Genomic DNA, 22,264 nt, shown 5'->3' on the forward strand with positions numbered 1-22,264 from the left:
CAAATCTTAATGTTTAAGCATATAATGATATTCTCTAGGGAATTGTGTGCTTCTAATTTTATAGCAACAGTTTGAACAGGACCCTTTTCTATTCTAACATGACAATGCCTATAAGCCTATGTATAAGGCAAGTTTCAAAAAGAAATTGATTGAGTCAACAGTTCAACAGCTTTATTGTCTTTGTATTAAAATACAACGAGATTACAGTGCAACTCCCTTTAGTGCAATTTAAAAACGCTTAGTACAACATAAAAAAAACACAATAGGACATTACATAATAAGTTATTGAAAGTAAAAGGTGGTATAAAAATAGCAGCATGGATTATTTAGTGTTCTTATGGCCCATGGGAAGAAACTGTCCCTTAGATAGGAGGTTTGAGTCTTAATTGATCTGTAGCGCCTACCTGAGGGCAACAGATCAAATAGGTGGTGGGCTGCGTGGGAGGAGTCTGACATGAGGCACCGGGAGCTGGTGATCTCCTCTAGGAAGGGCAGAGGGCAACCGATGATCTTTTGAGCTGAGTTGATGACCCTCTGTAATGACTTCTTGTCTCCAGCTGAACTCCCAGCATACCATGCGTGATGGAATAAGTGGACTGATAGAAGCACAGCTGCAACAGAAAGTGGAGGCACTGCTGGGCCTTCTTTATCAGTGCTGTGATGTTGGTGGACCAGAGAAGAGTCTCTGAAATATGTACCCCAAGAAACTCTCTCTACACAATCTCCATTTATGTAAAGGGGTTATGATCCCCCCCTATTTCTCCTAAAGTCAATGATGACCTCCTTGTTTTTTGTGGTGTTTAGCTGAAGATGATTTGCTGTGCACCAATCTGTTAAATGCCGCACCTCTTCTCTATATGCCATCTCATCCCCTCCTGAAATGAGTCTGTCCACTGTCATATCATCTGCAAACTTTATTTGTGGGGTGGGTTGGAACACAGTCGTAGGTATAGAGAGGTAATTTATTGATCAGGATATCAGGAATGATAGTGTTAAAGGCTGAGCTGTAATCTATGAAAAGCAGCCTTACATAGTTTCCTGCATGCTCTAGGTGACCAAGTGCAGTGTGGAGGGCAATGACGATGGCGTCCTCAGTGCAGCGGTTTGCCCTGTAGGCAAACTGATAGGGATCAAATGACAGAGGGAGGCAGGCCTTGATGTGACGCAAGACCAGTCTCTCAAAGCACTTCATCAACACTGATGTCAAAGCAATAGGCCTAAATAGGCTTCAAGCTACAGTCTGTGGTTGTTTTAGGGACAGGGATGATAACAGACGATTTTAGGCAGGTAGGGATGATGGCTTGGGCCAAGGAAAGGTTAAAAAAATCTTAGTGAGAATCCCCGAAAGCTTTTCTGCACATACCGAGAGCACTTTCCCTGGTACTCCATCAGGATATATATACAGGTGCTGGTCATATAATTAGAATATCATCAAAAAGTTGATTTATTTCACTAATTCCATTCAAAAAGTGAAACTTGTATATTATATTCATTCATTACACACAGACTGATATATTTCTTATACATCTCATGAAAGTCAAAAATCAGTATCTCAAAATATTAGAATATTTACATTTGAGTTTGAATAAATGACCATCCCTACAGTATAAATTCTGGGTATCTCTTGTTCTTTGAAACCACAATAATGGAGAAGACTGCTGACTTGGCAATGATCCAGAAGACGAACATTGACACCCTCCACTAAGAGGGTAAGTCACAGAAGGTCATTACTGAAAGGTGTGGCTGTTTACAGAGTGCTGTATCAAAGCATATTAAATGCAAAGTTGACTGGAAGGAAGAATTTGGGTAGGAAAAGGTGCACAAGCAACAGGGATGACCGCAAGCTTGAGAATACAGTCAAGCAAAGCTGATTCAAACACTTGGGAGAGCTTCACAAGGAGAGAACTGAAGCTGGAGTCAGTGCATCAAGAGTCACCACGCTCAGACGTCTTCAGGAAAAGGGCTACCAAGCCACTTCTGAACCAGAGACAACATCAGAAGCATCTTAACTGGGCTGTGGAGAAAAAGAACTGGACTGTTGCTCAGTGGTCCAAAGTCCTCTTTTCAGATGAAAGTAAATTTTACATTTCATTTGGAAATCAAGGTCCCAGAGTCTGAAGGAAGAGTGGAGAGGCACAGTATCTATGTTGCTTGAAGTCCAGTGTGAAGTTTCCACAGTCTGTGATGATTTGGGCTGCCATGTCATCTGCTGGTGTTGGTCCACTGTGTTTTCTAAAGTCACAGTCAACGCAGCCATCTACCAGGAAATTTTAGAGCACTTCATGCTTCCTTCTGCTGACAAGCTTTATGGAGATGCTGATTTCATTTTCCAGCAGGACTTGGCACCTGCCCACACTGCCAAAGGTACCAAAAGCTGGTTCAATGACCATAGTGTTACTGTGCTTGATTGGCCAGCAAACTCGCCTGACCTGAACCCCATAGAGAATCTGTGGGGTATTGTCAAGAGGAAGATGAGAGACACCAGACCCAACAATGCAGATGAGCTGAAGGCCACTATCAGAGCAACCTGGGCTCTCATAAACACCTGAGCAGTGCCACAGACTGATCGACTCCATGCCACGCCGCATTGCTGCAGTAATTCAGGCAAAAGGAGCCCCAACTAAGTATTGAGTGCTGTACATGCTCATACTTTTCATTTTCATACTTTTCAGTTGGCCAAGATTTCTAAAAATTCTTTCTTTGTATTGGTCTTAAGTAATATTCTAATATTTTGAGATACTGATTTTTGACTTTCATGAGCTGTAAGCTCTAATCATCAAAATTAAAAGAAATAAACATTTGAAATATATCAGTCTGTGTGTAATGAATGAATATAATATACAAGTTTCACTTTTTGAATGGAATTAGTGAAATAAGTCAACTTTTTGATGATATTCTAATTATATGACCAGCACCTGTATATATACATTTGGATTTGTACTCATGGAAATTACTAAAATAGTCAAACCTGTTCATTAGAAGGAGGTGTCCCAACACTTTTGGCAATATACTAGTGTATATTGAAGATGACTCCAATAGACATTGAGCTGAGGTGTTTGTTTGTGTGTGTGTGTGTGTGTGTGTGTGTGTGTGTGTGTGTGTGTGTGTGTGTGTGTGTGTGTGTGTGTGTGTGTGTGTGTGTGTGCAGACGGAGCCACCCAGCCAAAAACACGTCCAGATCCAGAAGGAGCTGTGGAGGATTCAGGATGTGATGGAGGCGCTGAACAAGAACAAACCCAAGAGAAACACAGAACCCAGTGAGAGAACAAGAAAAACACACAAACACACTCAACTCACTGATAATCAACAACACGTCACTAACAGACATGAGCAACAGTAATGACACTTTTTTTCAGATTTCTACTTGTTCTGCCAATGTTTTTATTGGCCTCCGCATGAAAATGACACATTTTTTAACCTTTTTATAATCTGTAAATGTTCATATATTTAAGATTTATTTTGCAATTTTTATACTTTTTTTATAATTATTATATTTATTTAAAAAAAATTATAATTATGTATTATATATAATTATATATTAAATTATAATATATAGCAATTTGCAATAACACAGTTTTTTACTTTGTCCAATTTCCATTTTATAATTCCTTTAGTTTTATACTTTAATGTGTATTTTAAAATCTGTACATTTTCATGTATTAAGATTTATGCTTGAATTATTATTTTACTTTTTCTATGTATTTTTTTACACATATTTTTTATTTAAAAAATGATTTACAGTAATTTGCAATAACACAAGACAAAAATTATACAATTTTAAACCTTTTTCCAATTTCCATTTAATATTTCTGTATTTAGATTTATACTTTAAAATATCTGATATTTATACTTCTTATTTTAAATAATACATTTTATTTGACAATATTATAGTTTTTACTTGTTTTTTTAATTTGCCAGTATCATTAGTTATTTTAATTTTATTTATATACTGTTATATACTGTTAATTTTATTGTTTATTTACATTTTTGTCATTTTTATTAGTCTGTTAATTTTTTTTTATATCACAGTTTACCTTGAATTTATTTTTATTTAGTGTTTAAGTACTAAAATTAGTGATTTTAGTACTTAAACACATTTTAGTTAGTTGTCAGGGCAACATTTCTAGTTTACATGCAAGTTTTTCATCTAATATTTATTTATTATTTCATTCCAGCTTTATTTCAGTTAACTGAAACCATAGTTTTCATTTTAGTTAACAAAAGCAACACTAGCAGCCATGAATTCATAAAGATTTCACCCTCCTCCTTCTGTATTTGTAGGTTTTCCTGGCGCAAACCCCCTGTCAAGCCTGCATAAAAGTGAAGTAAGTGATTATTCCAGACATCATGATGATAATGGTTGTGTAATTGTCTAAACGAGCGCACGCACGCACACACACACACACACACTAACGATCCTCAGGGCGAGTTGACCTGTATTGTGCTGCTGTGGTTAGTTGTTGGCGGTGACTGTCGGTTGTGTGTAGGAGTCAGATTCGGTGCCTCCGCGTCCTCCTCTCCCGTACTCGTATGAGGGGGGAGACCGGCCTCCTCACGCGCCCCGCACCACCCCTCACCGGCCCGAGGACCGCAAGGCCGCCCAGCGCAACGGTGCCCACAGCGTAAGACGCAGCTGTGACCCCCTCGCCCATCCCATTCCATCTTCATTAACCCATCGCTTCAGAAACCCAGCATCAGTTTGCTTTTGAGTTTAGATTGTGTTTTTGTTAGTGATAGAAGTATATATCTGCCATTCTGAGATGAAAAAAACACAACCGCTTTGTGTTTATTCCCCATTATCTCAGCCTCATCTGTGGATATTCAGTTATTTCTGCCTGATTTTTTTTTATGTTATTAATTTTTACTGACCACCTATGCATCATTTAACGTCATAAACAATTTCTTCCATATTTTAAAAAATCTGTATTCATTTTTACTGACCACCTATTGTCCACCTATTATATGTCTTAATAATTTCAGCCTTATTTATTTTATTTTTTTATTTTAATTTTTGCTGACCACCAATACAAAATTTTAAATCATTAACAATTTCTGACTGATTTTTCCCCACAATTTTTGTTATTAATTTATACTGACCACCTATACATTATTTACCTTTGTCAAATAAATGAATACATACATAAATGCATTATGCAATAAAACCACTACCTATACTTTAGGTTATTCAATGTTATTAAAAATAAATAAATGAAGTGTATTAATAATAATAATAATAATAATACCAATAAGAGCAGCCATTAAACATTTTTAAATGAAATAAATTAATATTATTTATATTTTATTTAGCCTATTTGAAATACTAAATTGCATAAATTATGTACCTGCATTATATCAGTCTCCTACTCTTTAGATACCAGCTTTTGAAGGAATATTTCATCCTAAAAAAGCAACTTGTATCATTATTTACTCATCCTCATATCACTACAAGCTTGTTTGGTGCTATTTTTCCCCTGTAATGAAGAAATAGTTTTGGTCATTTAGTCATTTTGGGCAGAATATTCATGTTAAAAATTATTATAATTTTTTTTTTTTCAAAAAGCCATTTGGGTTGACTTGGTTTTTATTTCAAGTGCTTTTTGCTTTTTAACCCTCTTGGTTTTTATAAAACGTTCATCCTTGAGCGCTTCCTGTAAGACATTCAGTAGATCAGCAGCATTGCGTAGGTTTGTAGCTCATCCTTTGTGAGGATTAGTTTTTTATTTATTCATATTTTAATATGTAATCCGTGATCATAACCTTCACGTAACGCCAGCAGAATGGGTGCGTCTGGTCTGGTAAATCATGTGTAAACGGGTGAAATCTCTGCTCTCAGGGGCCGGATTACAGACTGTATAAGAGCGAGCCGGAGCTCACCACCGTAGCCGAGGTCGACGAGAGCAACGGCGAAGACAAATCTGAGCAGACGGCAGAGAAAGAGCCGCCCGGCATCAACAAAGGTGCCTGAAACACATCAAACATAACTCTTTATCGTTTCTATCTCTGCATATTAACTCTATATATCACTTAGAGTCCTAAACTTCCTGCTGGTCGCTGATCTCTCTGTCTCTGTCTGTCAGGCGTAGTTTACCCCGTCGGAGTGGTCAGTCCCAGGACTAAATCACCCATGCCTGAATCCTCCACCATCGCCTCTTATGTCACCTTGAGGAAGAGCAAGAAACCTGATCCCAGAACAGTAAGGATGCAGTTTACATACTGCTTTACAAATCATATGTTTAATAGAATGTAATGTAGATTTTCTGAGGAAAAATGTAAATTGTGTTTGGCTTTGCAAAACAAATGGTTGTGCTGGTTGGTTAAATTCTGGTTAGATTTGGCTTAGCACAGATAAATAAACATTTTAAACAGTAATATGCTCCGCTGGTCACATTACTTTAGCTTCCAGCTATCATCTGAGAAATAAAAAGGTTATTTTGCATTTTAGATTCAATTTTATGTATTTTTAATATAATATAATAAATTAATTAATTCCTTTGTATAGTCATGTGTATATTTTAATAAATGAATATATAATATAAAATATTAATGTATATATAATTACATTTTTAAGTTAATACTTGATAATTTTGTATAATATTAGTTTAAATAATATATTTTATATTATTTCTAATATACATTCTTGTAATTGTCATATATGTGTGTATACATTTCATATTATTAAATATATTTAATTATATATATAAATTGTACGGTACTATATTCTTAATATTAATTATAAATTTTTATATTAATAATCTTGTATTAATAATATTGGTATTATATTAGTAGTATTATATTTTATACACAGTATATATAATATTAATAGAAATACAACATTTTATATAATAATATATGTATGATAATTAAAAATTAAAAATTATTTTGTTTAATATAGAATTTTAGTATTTTATATGTATATATAATATACACATTTTGTTTGTTAAATACATAGTTTTTGCTTAATATTTTATATTAACTTTTATTAAGTGTGTATGTGTGTGTGTGTGTGTGTATATATGTATGTGTGTGTGTGACCCTGCACCACAAAACCAGTCTTAAGTCGCTGGGGTATATTTGTAGCAAAATTATCCATTTTTCTTTTATGTCAAAATCATTAGGATATTAAGTAAAGATCATGTTCCATGAAGATATTTAGTAAATTTCCTACTGTAAACATATCAAAACTTAATTTTTGATTAGTAATATGCATTGCTAAGAACTTCATTTGGGCAACTTTAAAGGCGATTTTGTCAATATTGAGATTTTTTTGCACCCTCAGATTCCAGATTTTCAAATAGTTGTATCTCGACCAAATATTGTCCTATCTTAACAAACCATATCAATTTTAAGCTTATTTATTCAGCTTTCAGATGATGTATAAATTTATTTTATGGTTTTGTGGTCCAGGTCACATATAAGTATTTGTGTATGCATATACAGTGTAATGCGTGTGTTTAGTCCCAGCCGCAGGACCGTCCACGCAGTGCGGTGGAGCACATGAGCAGCGCTGTCGAGGTGGGACGAACACGCATGAGTGTGGAGGAGCAGATGGAGCGAATCAGGAGGCACCAGCAGGGGGCGCTGCGTGAACGAAGACGAGAGGACGGATCGCTGTCCCGCAGCCTCTCCTTCACCAAAGACAACCCCTACTACACCCTACAGGTACCAGAGGTGTTTATGTGCTTAAAAATACACTGGCCAGCTTGCAATTTCTGCATTTTAAACATGATATGCTGTTATTGGCTGGGATTTTGTTGCCTTATGTTGCTATTTTACTTCGAGGACAGAAATATGACACTGTAAACCTTGTGTCTGTTAGTTGACTATCATCTGAGGTTTATAAATGCTCGGCCATGACCTGCATTTGTCTCACATGAGTGAAGCAGCTCAGACTACCACAGGACATGAATATATCAAAAACGAACCATCCGTGTCACATTCCCATCATGCCTCTGGTCCTGGGCTCTTCCTCTCATAAACCTGCTCTGTCCGGACTGCGCTGTAATTCAAAGCCGTGAGTCAGCGTGCTGCTGATAATTCCCCACAGCGCTGCACTTTGCCGTTTTCTGGCTCGCTGCGTTCCTGCCAGGCTTCAGAATGGACGTCTGTGAATGTCTCCAGCGTTTCTTGTTTATCGCTTCCTCTTCTGTTCTCTCAGATGCGTAAGAAGAGCCCGGCGATCTCTCCAGATGAGCAGGACGACCGTAGAGACATGTCGCCTGAGGAGCAACCACAGCTGACGACCAAACCGACTGATGCAGAAGAAAACTGCAAGAATACTGAAGATGTGCAATCTGGAAATGCCAACTTGGAGAACAAGGTACATATTCATATACACAAACAAACATTTCCAAGAACAGCTTTCCTGGAAAAACTTACATGTAATAATTTAATAATTACATATAATCATTTAAATATATAAATATTCACAATATATGTATATATATAGAGAGAGAGAGAGAATTTTATTTAAATAATCATTAATCATAAATGATTATTTAAAATCATAAATAGTTCTTTGAGTGCTGTTTGCATTTTGTTTTTATCCTTATCCATCAATAATGACTGGACAACTCATGAAAAATCATTTGAATTCATTGTTCAAAATCCCTATAAATGTGCATGACACACAAATATACAAGCATTACTGATAAAGTTTGCCTAGGGTTATTATAGTTAACTAAAACATAAACATAAAATAAAATAAACATGGACTAAAATAAAATAACATATATATTTTTTTTAAACTTTATTGTATTCCAGCCAGTTGCTAAGGATACATTTGTCAATTTTATTTAGTTTATGTTTGTGTAGCAAAATAACTAAAACTGAAATAAATAATGATAAAAACTATATAGGCATGTAAAAAATCAAATAAAAATTAAAAAGTATAATAAAAATGTCAAAGGCACACAACAAAATTACTAAAACTGTAAAATGAAAACAGAAAATATTACAACCTTAAAGCTATTAATTAAAAATATAATAGTGTCTTAATGATACTAAAATTACACCGCTAAAATAAACAGTTGATCATGGTCATATAAGCAAAAATATTCAATTTATTATATGTAGTATTCTAGTTGGGTTAGGTCAAGCTTTATATTATTATTATTATTATTATGTGTTATATATGCCAATTTTTATTAATGCATATTGATATTGCATTGGTATTAAAACTGGGATCAAGAATGGTGAACTAGTATAGTGACCACCCTCACATGAATTATTTCATTTATATATTTAAAATAAATATATATCATCATCAGCTATGTAAATATCCCTCACAGTGAGCACTCTGTAGGGTCCCTGTGAATGGCGTTTGTGTATTTGATGTGTTTGTGTCTGTGCTCAGGAGAAAGCGGCCATGTCCCGATCGGCCTCCATTAAAGAGGCTCTTCTGAAGAGCGCGGGTCCTAAACCAGTGCTGAACAAGGACCAATCAGAGCCCAAACGCACGAGTCCGCTGGACTACCGCAGGACTCTGGCCACTCAGAACAGGTACAAACTGCTTCACACTGATCTGAACACAGACACACACACACACACTCAGGACTGACCGCTCTCCGCTGTGTGTGTTAGCTTACAGACGGCCGTCATGGTGCGCGTGGGCACTGAGGAAGACGAGGAGGAGGATGAGGAGGATGAGAAGCCCTCCAGTCAAGAGCAGGACGTGTCATATGAGCTGAGCAACAGCAAACACAGCACAGTGATGTCAGGTGAGCAGTGAAGATGAGCTCTCTTCTCCATTAAACTGCACTCAGAACATTTGGATTGAAAGGAAAGTGTTGAAAGACCTTCTCCTTACTGCTCTGTGTATCTCAAACTGGAACCACTAACACTATTTGTATTTGTGTTTGAAACTTTTTAGTGAATATATTCATTTGTATATTTATTAATTGATATGTTCATTTATATTTTAAATTATATAGAGATTAATTCTTTATTAATTTAAATGTTTTTTTATTTTATTTAATATATATTTATGCATTTATATATATATCTATATATATATATATATATATATATATATATATATATATATATATATATATATATATATATATATAATTTTTTTTTTTTTTTTTTACTTCAATATTGATTTATATGTTATATATTAATTAAAATCATTTTATATATTTAAATCAATATAAAATATACTGTATTTGTATTTAAATATATATATGTATTTATAACTTATACATTTTTGTATATTAATTTAAATATTAAAATAAAATTTTATATAACTCACCTCAAGCTGATACAACTGTTGTGTATTTGAGTGTTTTACCACTTTTTGTGAATTTGATTATAATGAATAATATACTCATTTCTATATTTATTTGTTCATTTATAAAATAAATTATATATAAATTAATTATATATTATTATATATGTATGTATTCAAATTAATATACGATGTGTATGTATATATTTAAATATCTGTATAGTTACAACTTACACTCATTTATGTATCATTTACATTTACGACTACTATGTATTTTTGATTCACTAAAAAGAATCGGTTCAAAAGAGTCATTTTGAAGTTATTTTATAGACTCTTCCAGTATTTTTAAAAACAGCCGGTTCTGCACAAGAAGTCTTCATTTAATGCCCTGCTTGAACGTGTGATTAACCAGCTTGTCTCTCTGTCTGTTTCTGTGTGTGTGTGTGTGTGTGTGTGTGTGTGTGTGTGTGTGTGTGTCTGTCTGTCTGTCTGTCTGCATGCGCTGTGGGTTTTGCAGTGAACAGTCTGTCGACTCCGCCCCAATCTCCAAGCTCCTCCTCCTCCCCCCCGCCTCCGCCCTCCCCCCCACAGCTGACGGACGGATCGCACTTCATGTGTGTGTGAGCGGAGAGATGGACGAGTAAGACACACACACACACACACACACTGTCTGACTCGCTTCACCACAGACGTCACTGTGTTTGTTTGAATCGTGTTTTTACTCTGTGCTCTCAGTAAGTGTTTGTAATGACTCTGCTCATAAAATCAATCCGACAGGAGACGCTTTCTGAGCATCATAAATACAAGCACGTGTGTGTGTAATAATCTGTCTGTTCTCGGAGGAAAATGAAGGATCCTCTCAAATGAAGCAGTAATTAGCCTCCCAACTAGAGTTCATTAACTTCATAGAGTCTCAGTGAGCATAAAGCTTCACTAATTAACAGTGCAGTTAAGAGTCATTCAGACGCCACTGCACATGACAACACGTTCATTATTTATATATATATATACACATATACATATACATTTACATATACTCTCTTTTTTTTTTCCATATATGCATCAGTTTTATTCAGAGGCCCAAACTGAGCAAATATATATTTGGTGGCGATCCTGATATTTCTATTGACAATATAAACATTGTTTGTTATGATTTGTATTACTTGCATGAACGCATAACTTTTAATTGCTGTTCTGTGGAACAGAGAGTATTTTAATTTGTTTTTGTCAGTAAGTGAAGTCAATTAAACACAAAGGCAATTTGTGTTACTTAATGAAAACCTAACTCGGGTGTTATGATGTAAATTTAAAAAGTACTGCATTATTTAACTGTTAAAAATTCTTCTTGATTGCATGAAGATTGCATTTGTTTTGCACGGCAGTATAAAGTTCACAAAGAAATGCCAGAGCCGCATTTCACTCCAAAATCAAAAGAAAAACATCAGTTATATTTTACATTATGCTTCTTTTTTTCTTTTCTTTTTTAATAAGCAAATAAAGCAATACAAACAGACAAACAAAGGTAGAAAAAGATGTGTACCAGGAGAATGCTTACGAAAGAAAGAAAAATAAATACAGGTGGAAACAATTAAACAGACAAATAGGAATATGGAAAAAACAAAAAAAACATACATACAAATAATGAAATATGCTTTTGGGGCAGTTGTTTTGAATTATGACATTATTTTGGCAATTAGACACAATTTCCTCTAAACTGAGTCATGAAAATCATCGCGTTTGAAAGCCTTTTTGTTAAAGGGGTCATATAATGTTGCTAAAAAGAACATTATTTGTGTATTTGGTATAATGTAGTGTGTTTATGCGGTTTAAGGTTCAAAAAACACATTATTTTCCACATACTGTACATTATCGTTGCTCCTCTATGCCCCGCCTTTCTGAAACACGCAGATTTTTACAAAGCTCATCGTTCTGAGAAGCGAGGCGTGCTCTGATTGGCCAGCTATCCAGTCGCCTTGCATCGCTGTGTAAACATATATATATATATATGTGTGTGTGTATATACTGTGTGTGTGTGTATATGTATATATATGTATATGTGTGTGTATATACTGTGTGTGTGTGTATATATATATATATATATATATATATATATATATATATATATATATATATATATATATATATATATATATATATATACACACACACACACATGTGTGTAGAAAATTAATAGAGATTAATTCATATGCAGAAAAGTATGTGTGTATAAATCTTAGTGGTCTGTTTTGAAACAAATGTTTTTTGGGATCAAATGTGACATGACTTGGATTTTTTCCTTTTTTAGAGATTGATATAGATACGGAGATTTTAATATATCTTAAATACAAGTGTGTAAAATGTTGTTGTGTTTGTCCAGCAGCCCCTCCTCCGACATCAGCAGCATGTGAGGGGACGTCCCGCCGTGAGCCAAACACATCATCATCATCATCATCATCATCAGACAGACAGGAAGTGCTGCCCATCAGCTGCCCGACACACAGCGACGTCCAGGCCTCAGTTCAAACCATTCTTTTATAGTGATTATTATTTATATTCCTCTTGTTCTCTTGAGTTTTATTGTTTGATCGGGTGTGCAGACGCGTCTGAGGTGCTATCAAACCCTCGCTGATGTACATTACAGCGCCCAGACTCACCGTCAACAGGAAGTGGAGCGTAAAAAGCCCATAAACGCACTGGTTTTATTCAGACTGCCGAGGGTCACGTTCATCGTTGGCTTGTTTTATATGGATTTTAATCAATCGCTCCCGGTTTTACTTAAGTGTTGGTCGATGCGATTTTTAGTACTCATATCTTTTGCACTGTCCAACACCCATCGTTTCTTTTTTGATATCAGACGATTTGTGTATAAACGATGTACAACTATAAACTTTCAATAAGGTGCCACCGCACTGCTGCCGATGGACAGGATTTGTAAATGATCTGTATGTTGGATAGTCCGCAATAGCCACCACACTGTTTCCCGACACACTCATGAATGTTCCAGCTTACCTTTTATTTTTCTATGGCTGAGATATATTTAACTAGAGAGACGAGTACAGAGTATTAGAGTTTTAAGAAGAGTATTCCAGAGGTCGGCTTTAGTTTGAGGAGAATAGCACACGAGGAGCGAGCGTTTTAAAACAGTTGATAAAGCAATAAGCAGGGTTTGGTGTTCAACTTTGATGTATAAACTGTAAAGTTCATGATGTATATACTGTACACCATACAATGAGCAGAGACGCAGAAGAGGTTATGTATCAGAGTCAATATGCAAATGTTCATATTTCATCTGTTTTATATCATGTGAAATAAATGTTGATGTTCTTATATATATGAAAAGCTTTCGATTTCTTTTTTCTGATTATTGGAGTTTGCACCTCATGAATGATACAAAATTTTAAAAAACAAATTATACTTTATATATTTAATTTTTATTAAAAAAATATTTACAATCAATTATACATTTTATGTAAATTTTCTTAAATATATTTTATTTTTATGTATTTAATTTTATTTTTAAAAATCACATAAAATACATTCAATTATACACATTTTCTCTATATTTTATTAAATGTGAAATGTATGTATATGCAATGTTTAACTTAAAATGAATAAAAATATTTTTATATAGCAAAATTAGAAAATTATTCATTAAAATATCTATACGATTCTATATAAATGATATATAAAAATGTTTTGTATAATTTTGTTATATAAAGTATGTGCTTTAGGATGTGTGTGTAAATATTTTGATTAACTTTACAAATATTGGAATTAGAAGAATATTGGATTTTAATTTTATTAAGATAATATTGTGAAGTACATGTTAAAATATATATTAAAATTATATACTTATTAATTTAAAATGATTAAAAAAATCAATTTTTTGTAAAACAATTTGTTATTATATATAAAAATTAATTTACTTTTAGTATTTTTTTCTCCTTTTATTATTAATACAAAAAGTTTAGGACAAGGACATATTGTACCACTTAAAAGTTTTTAGATATATTTCTGATAAACTCTTGTAGCCGGTTAATTACGGAGCTGGAGTCGCAGCTGTCCAGTCGCCGCTGCTAGTCATTTGATTTTTGTGCTTAATGAGAATTTCTGCCAGTGTGTGTGTGTGCGTGCGCGCGCGCGCACCTATATATATATATATATATATATATAAATATATCCCGGTGGGGACTTAAACTTGAATACACAGACTCATGGGGACTCGTGTCATGTGGGGACTTAAATTGAGGTCCCCATGGGGAACAAGCTTGTAAATCATACAGAATTAAGTTTTTTTGAAAATCTAAAAATGCACAAAGTTTCCTGTAAAGGGTAGGTTTAAGTGTAGGGCGATAGAAAATATGGTTCGTACAGTATAAAAAGCATTCCGCCTATGAGTAGGCCCACAAGAATAGCAAACCAGACGTGTGTGTGTGTGTGTGTGTGTGTTGACTATATGATCTCAGAGGCTTTACAGAGAACACTCTCCCAAAACTATACAATTAAATACAGGACAAAAACAAGCTTTTGGAATTTAGTACTTCCAGTTATATTAATGTACGAAGCGTAAGAGTTTTAGTTTTAAACAGTTAATTAGGTGATTTGTCACCATCTGCTGGCTTGATGCAGTACTGCAACACAGTGTAGCGCCCTCCGCTGCTCATATTGTGTAAAACCACGAATAATTTCTCATTAACGATAATATAATTTTCAGTGTTTCGTAAATGTGCACCCTCTCAGTAAAAATATCAAATGTAATAAAATGTTTATTTATTATTTGGCCTCAAAATGCTCCAAACACAGTTAATGCATACTCTGGGTTTTGATTCTCGTGTGTAAATCCCATAAACAGGAAACTGACGCCATCTAGTGGTGTTTTCCAGGAAGCGACGTTTAAATGTCAGAAAGGTTAATCTGACTCAGATTTCCTAGATTCTTGTGATAATGGAGTAAATAATGAGTCTGGAAACCCCCCACCTGAGACACGCGAGAAATGCTGCAGATAAAAGTTTCTAACCCAACAATAAGACCAGAATCAGAGGAAAATCTGTAGGCTAAATACAGTAACACTCGCTTTCATAAAACCACCTGCACCTCCGCTGCAGTTTCTGCATAATACATGGGTTTTATTTCTGTGTTTGTTTTATTTTTTTACTAAATAATACATAAAATACACCTCACGTTTGTTATATATGTTATAATAAAATGCAACAATATTATACAAATGCAGGGGTGGACTGGCCCTGGACTTTTTGGCACAGAGCGGCCCACCACACCATCTCATTAAAGCTATTTTTAACACCACTTACTAACATACAATATAACCCAATAGATAAATAAAAATGCTTTTTTTTTTTAAATTATTGTCATTAGCATTAATGAATGACCATCATACTTGTTTACATTATAATTGGTCTTTCCTGGTGTATATGGTAATTTGTAAATAATATCTTCACACATCTCTTTTACATCGAGGACAGTTTAATATGACTAAAGTTAAATGCCTACCATGATATCAGTCCAAATAACAATGCTCTGCTCTAAGACTCGGAGGTGCAGAATGTGGACTGTTTTTTATTGTGCCTTTCAATTGATTGACAAGAGTTTTTTTATGATGAAGAATTTTATGATGATGAAAAATACATAAACTGTAATATGTGAAATATATAAAGTTACAATTTAGAATAGCTGTTTTCTATGGAAATGTATTGTAAAAAAAATATTTACATTTATTTCTGTGATCAAAGTTGAAATTTCAATGTCACGTGATTCTTCAGAAATCATTCTAATATGCTGATTTGCTGCTCAAGAAACATTTCTGATTATTATCAATGTTGAAAACAGTTGTGCTGCTTCATATTTTTGTGGAAAATGTTATAGATCACCATTTAGTCTGGTGGAAAAAAAATTATATATTTAACAAGGTTGTATTGAATTGATTTAAGTGACAGTAAATATGCTTATTACAAATTATTAATTTTATATCTAAAAAACTATTCTTTAATTGTATTCAACAAATAATCCTGAATTACAAATATGTAAATATATTACAAATATGTTATATATATATATATATATATATATATATATATATATATATATATATATATATATATATATATATATATATATATATATATATATATATATATATATATGCATCATATTTAACAGGTAGAATAAATTTATTGTGTTTTAGGAAATAATAATAATAATGATAATAATGTTAAATGCCAACATGTTTCATCTAGAGTCTTCTAATAGATGTTTTTACACCACTTAGATATTTTTTTTTAAAGTAAAATACCTGTTTCAAAGTATCTCATGTATGAGTTAATAAATCTATACTAATTTTAGTTAAATGTTTAATCTTTTATTTCAGTCAGATTTTAGAAGAAACATTCAAATAACTAAAGAACTTCATATTTGCATCTAAATATATCTTTATTGTGTTTAATAACAGTATTATTATTGTATTTTATTTCTTAAAGAAGTGGAAACAAATGAATATTAAATGAGTTTGAAATGAAGGCCTCCTTCTAAATGAAAATAAGCAAGATTACAAGGTCATCTCGCCATTTCGTTTTTTTGTTTGTTTGTTTTTTAATGGGAATTTTTCATCTTTATCTTGTATAATATTTGTGACCCTGGACCACAAAACTAGTCATAAGTAGCAGGGGTATATTTGTAGCAAGAGCCAAAATACTGGGTCAAAATTATCTTTATTAAGTAAAGATCATGTTCCATGAAGATATTTTGTAAATGTCCTAGCGTGAATATATAAAAATTTCATTTTTGATTAGTAATATGCATTGCTAAGAACAAGAACTTCATTTGGATAACTTTAAAGGCGATTTAGGATAACTTTTTTGCACCCTCAGATTCCAGATATTCAAATAGTTTTATCTAAGCCAAATACTGTCATATCCTAACAACCCATACGTCAATGGAAAGTTTATTTATTCAATCTCAATTTCACAAAATTTACCCTTATGACTGGTTTTGTGGTCCAGGGTCACATTAGTGTGGCGAGCACGTGGAAGCATTCATAATAAGCGCTACGTCATGCTCGCTCCTCCCCGCGCGCGCTCCCGATCAGCTTCCAGCAGTTCAGTTTCTCGATCCGGTCGCCGAAAGTCTCCGCGTTTCATCCGTTTCCCGTCGCTTAAACCCGGCCAGACCGCGCGCAGACGAGCGGAACCGATGGCTGCGATGACTTCTGACGGTTCCGAGCAAGAGTCGCCGAACCCGAGCGAACAAAACGGCGACGGGAGCGAGTCGGGCCTGCGCGCCGCCGATCCGGAACCGGCCGTTAAGATGGACGCAGCGGAGACCGACGAGAAGCCCAACGAACGCGAGTCTACGGAGCAAAAAACGGAGGAAGCCACGCGGGGAGATGGCAGCAACGACGAGGACGGCGAGACCGAAGTGGAGCCGGAGAAAGAGCCGCAGAAGAGCCCCGGCGGCGCGGACGGAACGGCGGAGCGGATGAAGAGAGAACAAAGGGAGGAGGAGAGCGCGTCTTCACCGGCGGAGAAAAACAGCGTTAACGGCGGCGGAATGAAGAGGCGAGCGAGTCTGGAGATGATGAGCTCATCCTCAGATGGAGAGCCGCTCAGCCGCATGGATTCAGAGGACAGGTGTGTGTGCAACCGATCATCGGCGTAACCGATATATTCAGCTTAAGCGGTCGTTTAAAAGGTTATTTCACCCAAAAACAAAAATTCAGTCATTATTGCTCACCCTCATGTCGTTCCAAACCCTTCAGACCTTCGGAACACAAATGTGACCCTGGACCACAAAACCAGTCATAAGGGTCCGTTTATGAAATTGAATTGTATACATCATCCGAAAGCTGAATAAATAAGCTTTCCATTGATGTATGGTTTATTAGCATAGGACAATATTTAGCTGAGATGCAACTATTTGAATAAATAAAATATTGAGAAAATCGCCTTTAAAGTTGTCCAAATGAAGTTCTTAGCAATGCATATTACTAATCAAAAATAAAATTGAGATATTTACGCTAGGAAATTTGCAAAATATCTTCATGGAACATGATCTTTACTTAATATGCTAATAATGATTGTTGGCATAAAAGAAAAATCGATCATTTTGACCCACACAATGTATTGTTGGCTGTTACTACAAATATATCTGTGCTACTTCTGACTGCTTTTGTGGTCCAGGGTCACAAATTAAGATATTTTTGATGAAATCTGAGAGCTCTCTGACCCTGCATAGACAGAAATGCAACTGAAATGTGAAACAGTCCATGTGACATCAGTGGCTCAACTTCAATTGTGCAAAGCTATGAGAATACGTCTTGTGCGCAAAAATAACATCATTTATACAACAGTTCTTCTCCCTGAGTTACCGTCTTTCACCATTTTGGAGAGTACCACGATGTATGCGCGTGCTTTCCTCAGAGCGTAATCAATGGCTGCGTGCGAAAGCTCTAAAATGCTGCCTTCGGGGGCATCAAGGCACGTCTGAATCCAAATTCTGCTTCTCTTCCTGTCTCCGGAGGTACCTTCTTCTGATCCAATTTTGAAGGCAGCATACATCTATACTTCGCTGCCTTTGATATCCCACAATCCTGTGCGTTCCATTCTGTGGTGGTTGAGTTAAAAAGTAAAGATGGCGTCTGAAAGTTGCGTTTGGTGGTCAGTTTGTGTAGATGTATATTTCTGACTAACGTTTTGCACTTTTGATGTTATTTCTAGCGAGAAATCAGTATTATAGTAATTAAATATTCATTTAGTTATCACCAAAACTCATTCTATAATGTTGTTGATCATTAAACCGTTACGCTGCCTCAAGCCCCGTTCACACTACAAGCAACAAAGCGACACGATCCCGTTCATTTCAATGGAGAGCTTCAATTTCGGGAGCGACAGCCAATAGGAAAGAAGACGGTTGAGCTCATGTGATTGTTCTCCTCTCAGCCATAGATAAACATATACAATGGAAGAAAGTAGGCTCTGTTTCTCATTCATTTTTGATTGTATGCACGGATTTAATTTAGATTTAGATTGTATTTAGTCTTTTGCCTCCAAAATGTTTGTACTTCGCAACAAGAAACCGGATTCGCTGTCAAGGCAACCAGTAGTGGGAACGCCCACTAGCGACCTCATCGCCAACCCCTCGTGAAATGCAGTGACAAAAGTCACTGCTAGTGTGAACGGGGCTTCAGAAGCCTGTCCGAAATCAGTTGCATGAATGCTGCCTGCAAAGTCGTGACCTCATAAGGCAGTAAGTCAGCAGCCTAGGTTTCGGATGCAGCCAAAGTAATCAGCATTGTTTACATTCAGGAGAAAACGCATGCATGCTGAACGTAAACTATGCTGATTACGCATGCATCATGGTACTCTCCAAAATGGCAGAAGACGTTAACTCGGGGAGAAGAATTGTTGAATAAATTGTTAAATTTGAGTTAAGTTGAGCCACTGATGTCACATGGACAATTTTACCGATGTCCTTACTACGTTTCTGGGTCTGGGAACATTTCAGTTGCGTTGCTGTCTATGGAGGGTCAGAAAGCTCTCAGATTTCATAAAAAATATGAATAATAATGGCAGAAATAACTATATTGCTAACAGTAATTCATCTAATATTCACAAGGCTTATTGTATAGTCTTATGGTCATCTCTTTTCTGTTTACTTAGTTATTTTGTCAAAAAGCAGAAATTAAATATCTGTTCTGAGACTGTGTATTGTATAGTCTTAAGGTAATTTATTTACTATTCTCTCTTTTATCGAAAGCGGAAATTCAACAAATATTATCTCTTCTGCAAATACATCATGTAACCATCAAAAACTTACAAAATAATTATATTCATAAGACATTGTATAGTACTATGGTTATTTATTTACGGTTTAGTTATTTTTTCAAAAAGCAGAACTTGAAACAAATAATATCTGTTCTGCTCAGAAAGAAGTTGAGTAATTATCTGAACTATACATTACATAAGTTGCTTCACCTGTAAATAGTTGTTGTTTTCTTTAGAAACACTAAACGGTGCCATTTATCTGCAGACGTGATAAGTGGCATGAGCTCTGATGTCAAAATGCAGAAACAAAACAGTTCAAATTGGTTTTACAAATCACTTATTAGACACACAAAAACTGTATAAATCATAAAAAAGCAATGTTTATCAATCTTTTTTTTTTTCATTTCTATTAATGTTATTTGTGTAGTTATCTAAATGGTTGCAAATATAAGCTACATTTCTCACTTGACAAGGTTTAATTAAACAACGCATTAATAATAATTCATTTTATTTATGGCTGCCTTTCAAGACACTCAAGGACACCTTACAATAATAACATACAAGATTAAACAGAAGAAAAAACAATAACACAATGAACAATAATACGAAAAAGCAATACCCAATAACAACTAAATCACTCAGGATAAGCTAATCTTAAAAAAAAAAAAGTTTTGAGACGTGATTTAAAAATTGAAAGACTACAACTATTACACGAGTCATGAGGTAAAGTATTCCAAATCGTCGGAGCAATACAACTAAAGGCTCTACTTCCCATGGTAGTCAAACGTACAGATGGTACAACAAGAGTCACAGAAGCAGAAGACCTGAGAGATCGGGTAGGTGAATACACATGAAGTTCACTCAGATATGTGCTAGATAAGGTGCTAGATTATGAAGAGCCTTGTAAGTAAAATCTTAAATTGAATTCGATATCTAATTGGAAGCCAATAAAGGTGACTTAAAGCTAGAATAATATGCTCATTCAACGGTGTTTGTGTAATGATCCGAGCTGCTGAATTCTGAACCATCTGAAGTTTATGATTACGTTTCTGTGAAACACCGCTGAGAAGAGAATTACAGTTGTAAATTTGAGGCGTGACCAATGCATGCACAAGGACAGCAGTACCATTAACAGAAACAGATGTTCGAAGACGATTAATATTTTGCAGATAATAATATGCTGACCGTGTAATATTATTTACATGTGCCTCAAAAGACAGAGTGCTGTCAAGGATGACACCCAGACTCTTAACCTGAAAAGGAGAGATAAGAGTCGTCGATACTAAGTGTAAAACGTCCACAGTTATGAAGTTTTGATTTAGTACCTACTAATAAGATTTCAGTCTTTGCACTATTAACTTTGAGAAAATTGCTTGTAAACCATGATTTAATTTCAGAAAGACAAAGCAAAAGAAAGGAAGATGGTAGTACTGAATTTGGCTTCGAAGACATATAGAGCTGGGTGTCATCTGCTTAATAGTGAAAATTTATATTAAATTTACAAAAAATCTGTCCTAGAGGCAATAAATAAGTAACACAAGAGGGCCCAGGACTGAGCCTTGAGGCACACCACTGGTTATCTGAAATATCTATAATTTTTATTTGAATGAACTGATTCCGACCAGATAGATAGGATTTAAACCAATCATGAAGGATGAAGGAATCGTACCAGTGATAAGAGAAGAATGTATAATTTGAGTTATCAGTGGTAACAAGGAAGTTAAACAAAACTTAACAAGATGTGTGGGAATGGGATCTAACTGACAGGTAGTAGATTGAGTTTTTTTTAACGCGTTAAACTATTTCATTAGCCGTAGGCAAATAAGAACTAGAAAAAGCAGTTAGATTGGAAATATGAAGAGAGAAGAATGAACCACATGCCCCATTATTGTGAGTTAATTTCTTATGAATAGTTTCAATTTTATCACTAAAATAAGTCATAAAAGTATCACGTAGTATTAGAATGTGAATATAATGAAAAAACATTTGGTGGTCTCAAAATATTATTCATTGTAGAGAACAATATTTTTGTATTCCCGCCACCAGAGTTTATCAAATTGGCATAATTTGTTTTAGCAGTAGAAAGGGCATCTTTGTTGTCTCTGATGTGGTGATCATACATTTCCTTGTGTACAATTAAACCAGATCTCATATATAAATGCTCAAATTGACGCCCCTTTGCTTTTAACAGACGTAACTCAGGAGTGTACCATGGAGCATTATGAGCAAATGAGACAATCCGAGTTCTAACAGGTGCAACAACATC

General features: G+C 34.8%; 2 protein-coding genes across 21 annotated transcripts in view; both read left to right on the forward strand.

The window, feature by feature from the left end:
• The window catches only part of plekha5 (pleckstrin homology domain containing, family A member 5), a 165,129-nt gene extending 151,580 nt beyond the window's left edge, over positions 1–13,549 (forward strand). For 6 of the 17 annotated variants that reach the window (XM_058773574.1, XM_058773575.1, XM_058773578.1 and 3 more), the window contains 11 exons: positions 3,149–3,257; positions 4,282–4,325; positions 4,488–4,622; positions 5,834–5,957; positions 6,078–6,193; positions 7,456–7,659; positions 8,156–8,317; positions 9,353–9,498; positions 9,580–9,716; positions 10,743–10,865; positions 12,603–13,548. In XM_058773574.1, coding sequence (XP_058629557.1) covers positions 3,149–3,257; positions 4,282–4,325; positions 4,488–4,622; positions 5,834–5,957; positions 6,078–6,193; positions 7,456–7,659; positions 8,156–8,317; positions 9,353–9,498; positions 9,580–9,716; positions 10,743–10,849 — 1,284 coding nt within the window. In that variant the 3' untranslated portion in view covers positions 10,850–10,865; positions 12,603–13,548. Of the gene's footprint in view, positions 1–3,148; positions 3,258–4,281; positions 4,326–4,487; positions 4,623–5,833; positions 5,958–6,077; positions 6,194–7,455; positions 7,660–8,155; positions 8,318–9,352; positions 9,499–9,579; positions 9,717–10,742; positions 10,866–12,602 lie in introns of all 17 variants that reach the window. The other 11 variants (XM_058773568.1, XM_058773570.1, XM_058773571.1 and 8 more) reach the window with 4 other exon arrangements.
• Positions 13,550–17,285: 3,736 nt separating this feature from the next.
• The window catches only part of aebp2 (AE binding protein 2), a 43,630-nt gene continuing 38,651 nt past the window's right edge, over positions 17,286–22,264 (forward strand). For 3 of the 4 annotated variants that reach the window (XR_009270797.1, XM_058773589.1, XM_058773590.1), the window contains exon 1: positions 17,286–17,865. Coding sequence is in view for 3 of the 4 variants with exons in the window: in XM_058773589.1 (XP_058629572.1) it covers positions 17,291–17,865 (575 nt within the window). In the remaining variant the exon portion in view is untranslated. The remainder of the gene's footprint in view (positions 17,866–22,264) is intronic. The other variant, XM_058773592.1, reaches the window with a different exon arrangement.

The sequence above is a fragment of the Onychostoma macrolepis genome, chromosome 04, assembly GCF_012432095.1.
Source record: "Onychostoma macrolepis isolate SWU-2019 chromosome 04, ASM1243209v1, whole genome shotgun sequence".
Taxonomy (NCBI): Eukaryota; Metazoa; Chordata; class Actinopteri; order Cypriniformes; family Cyprinidae; genus Onychostoma; species Onychostoma macrolepis.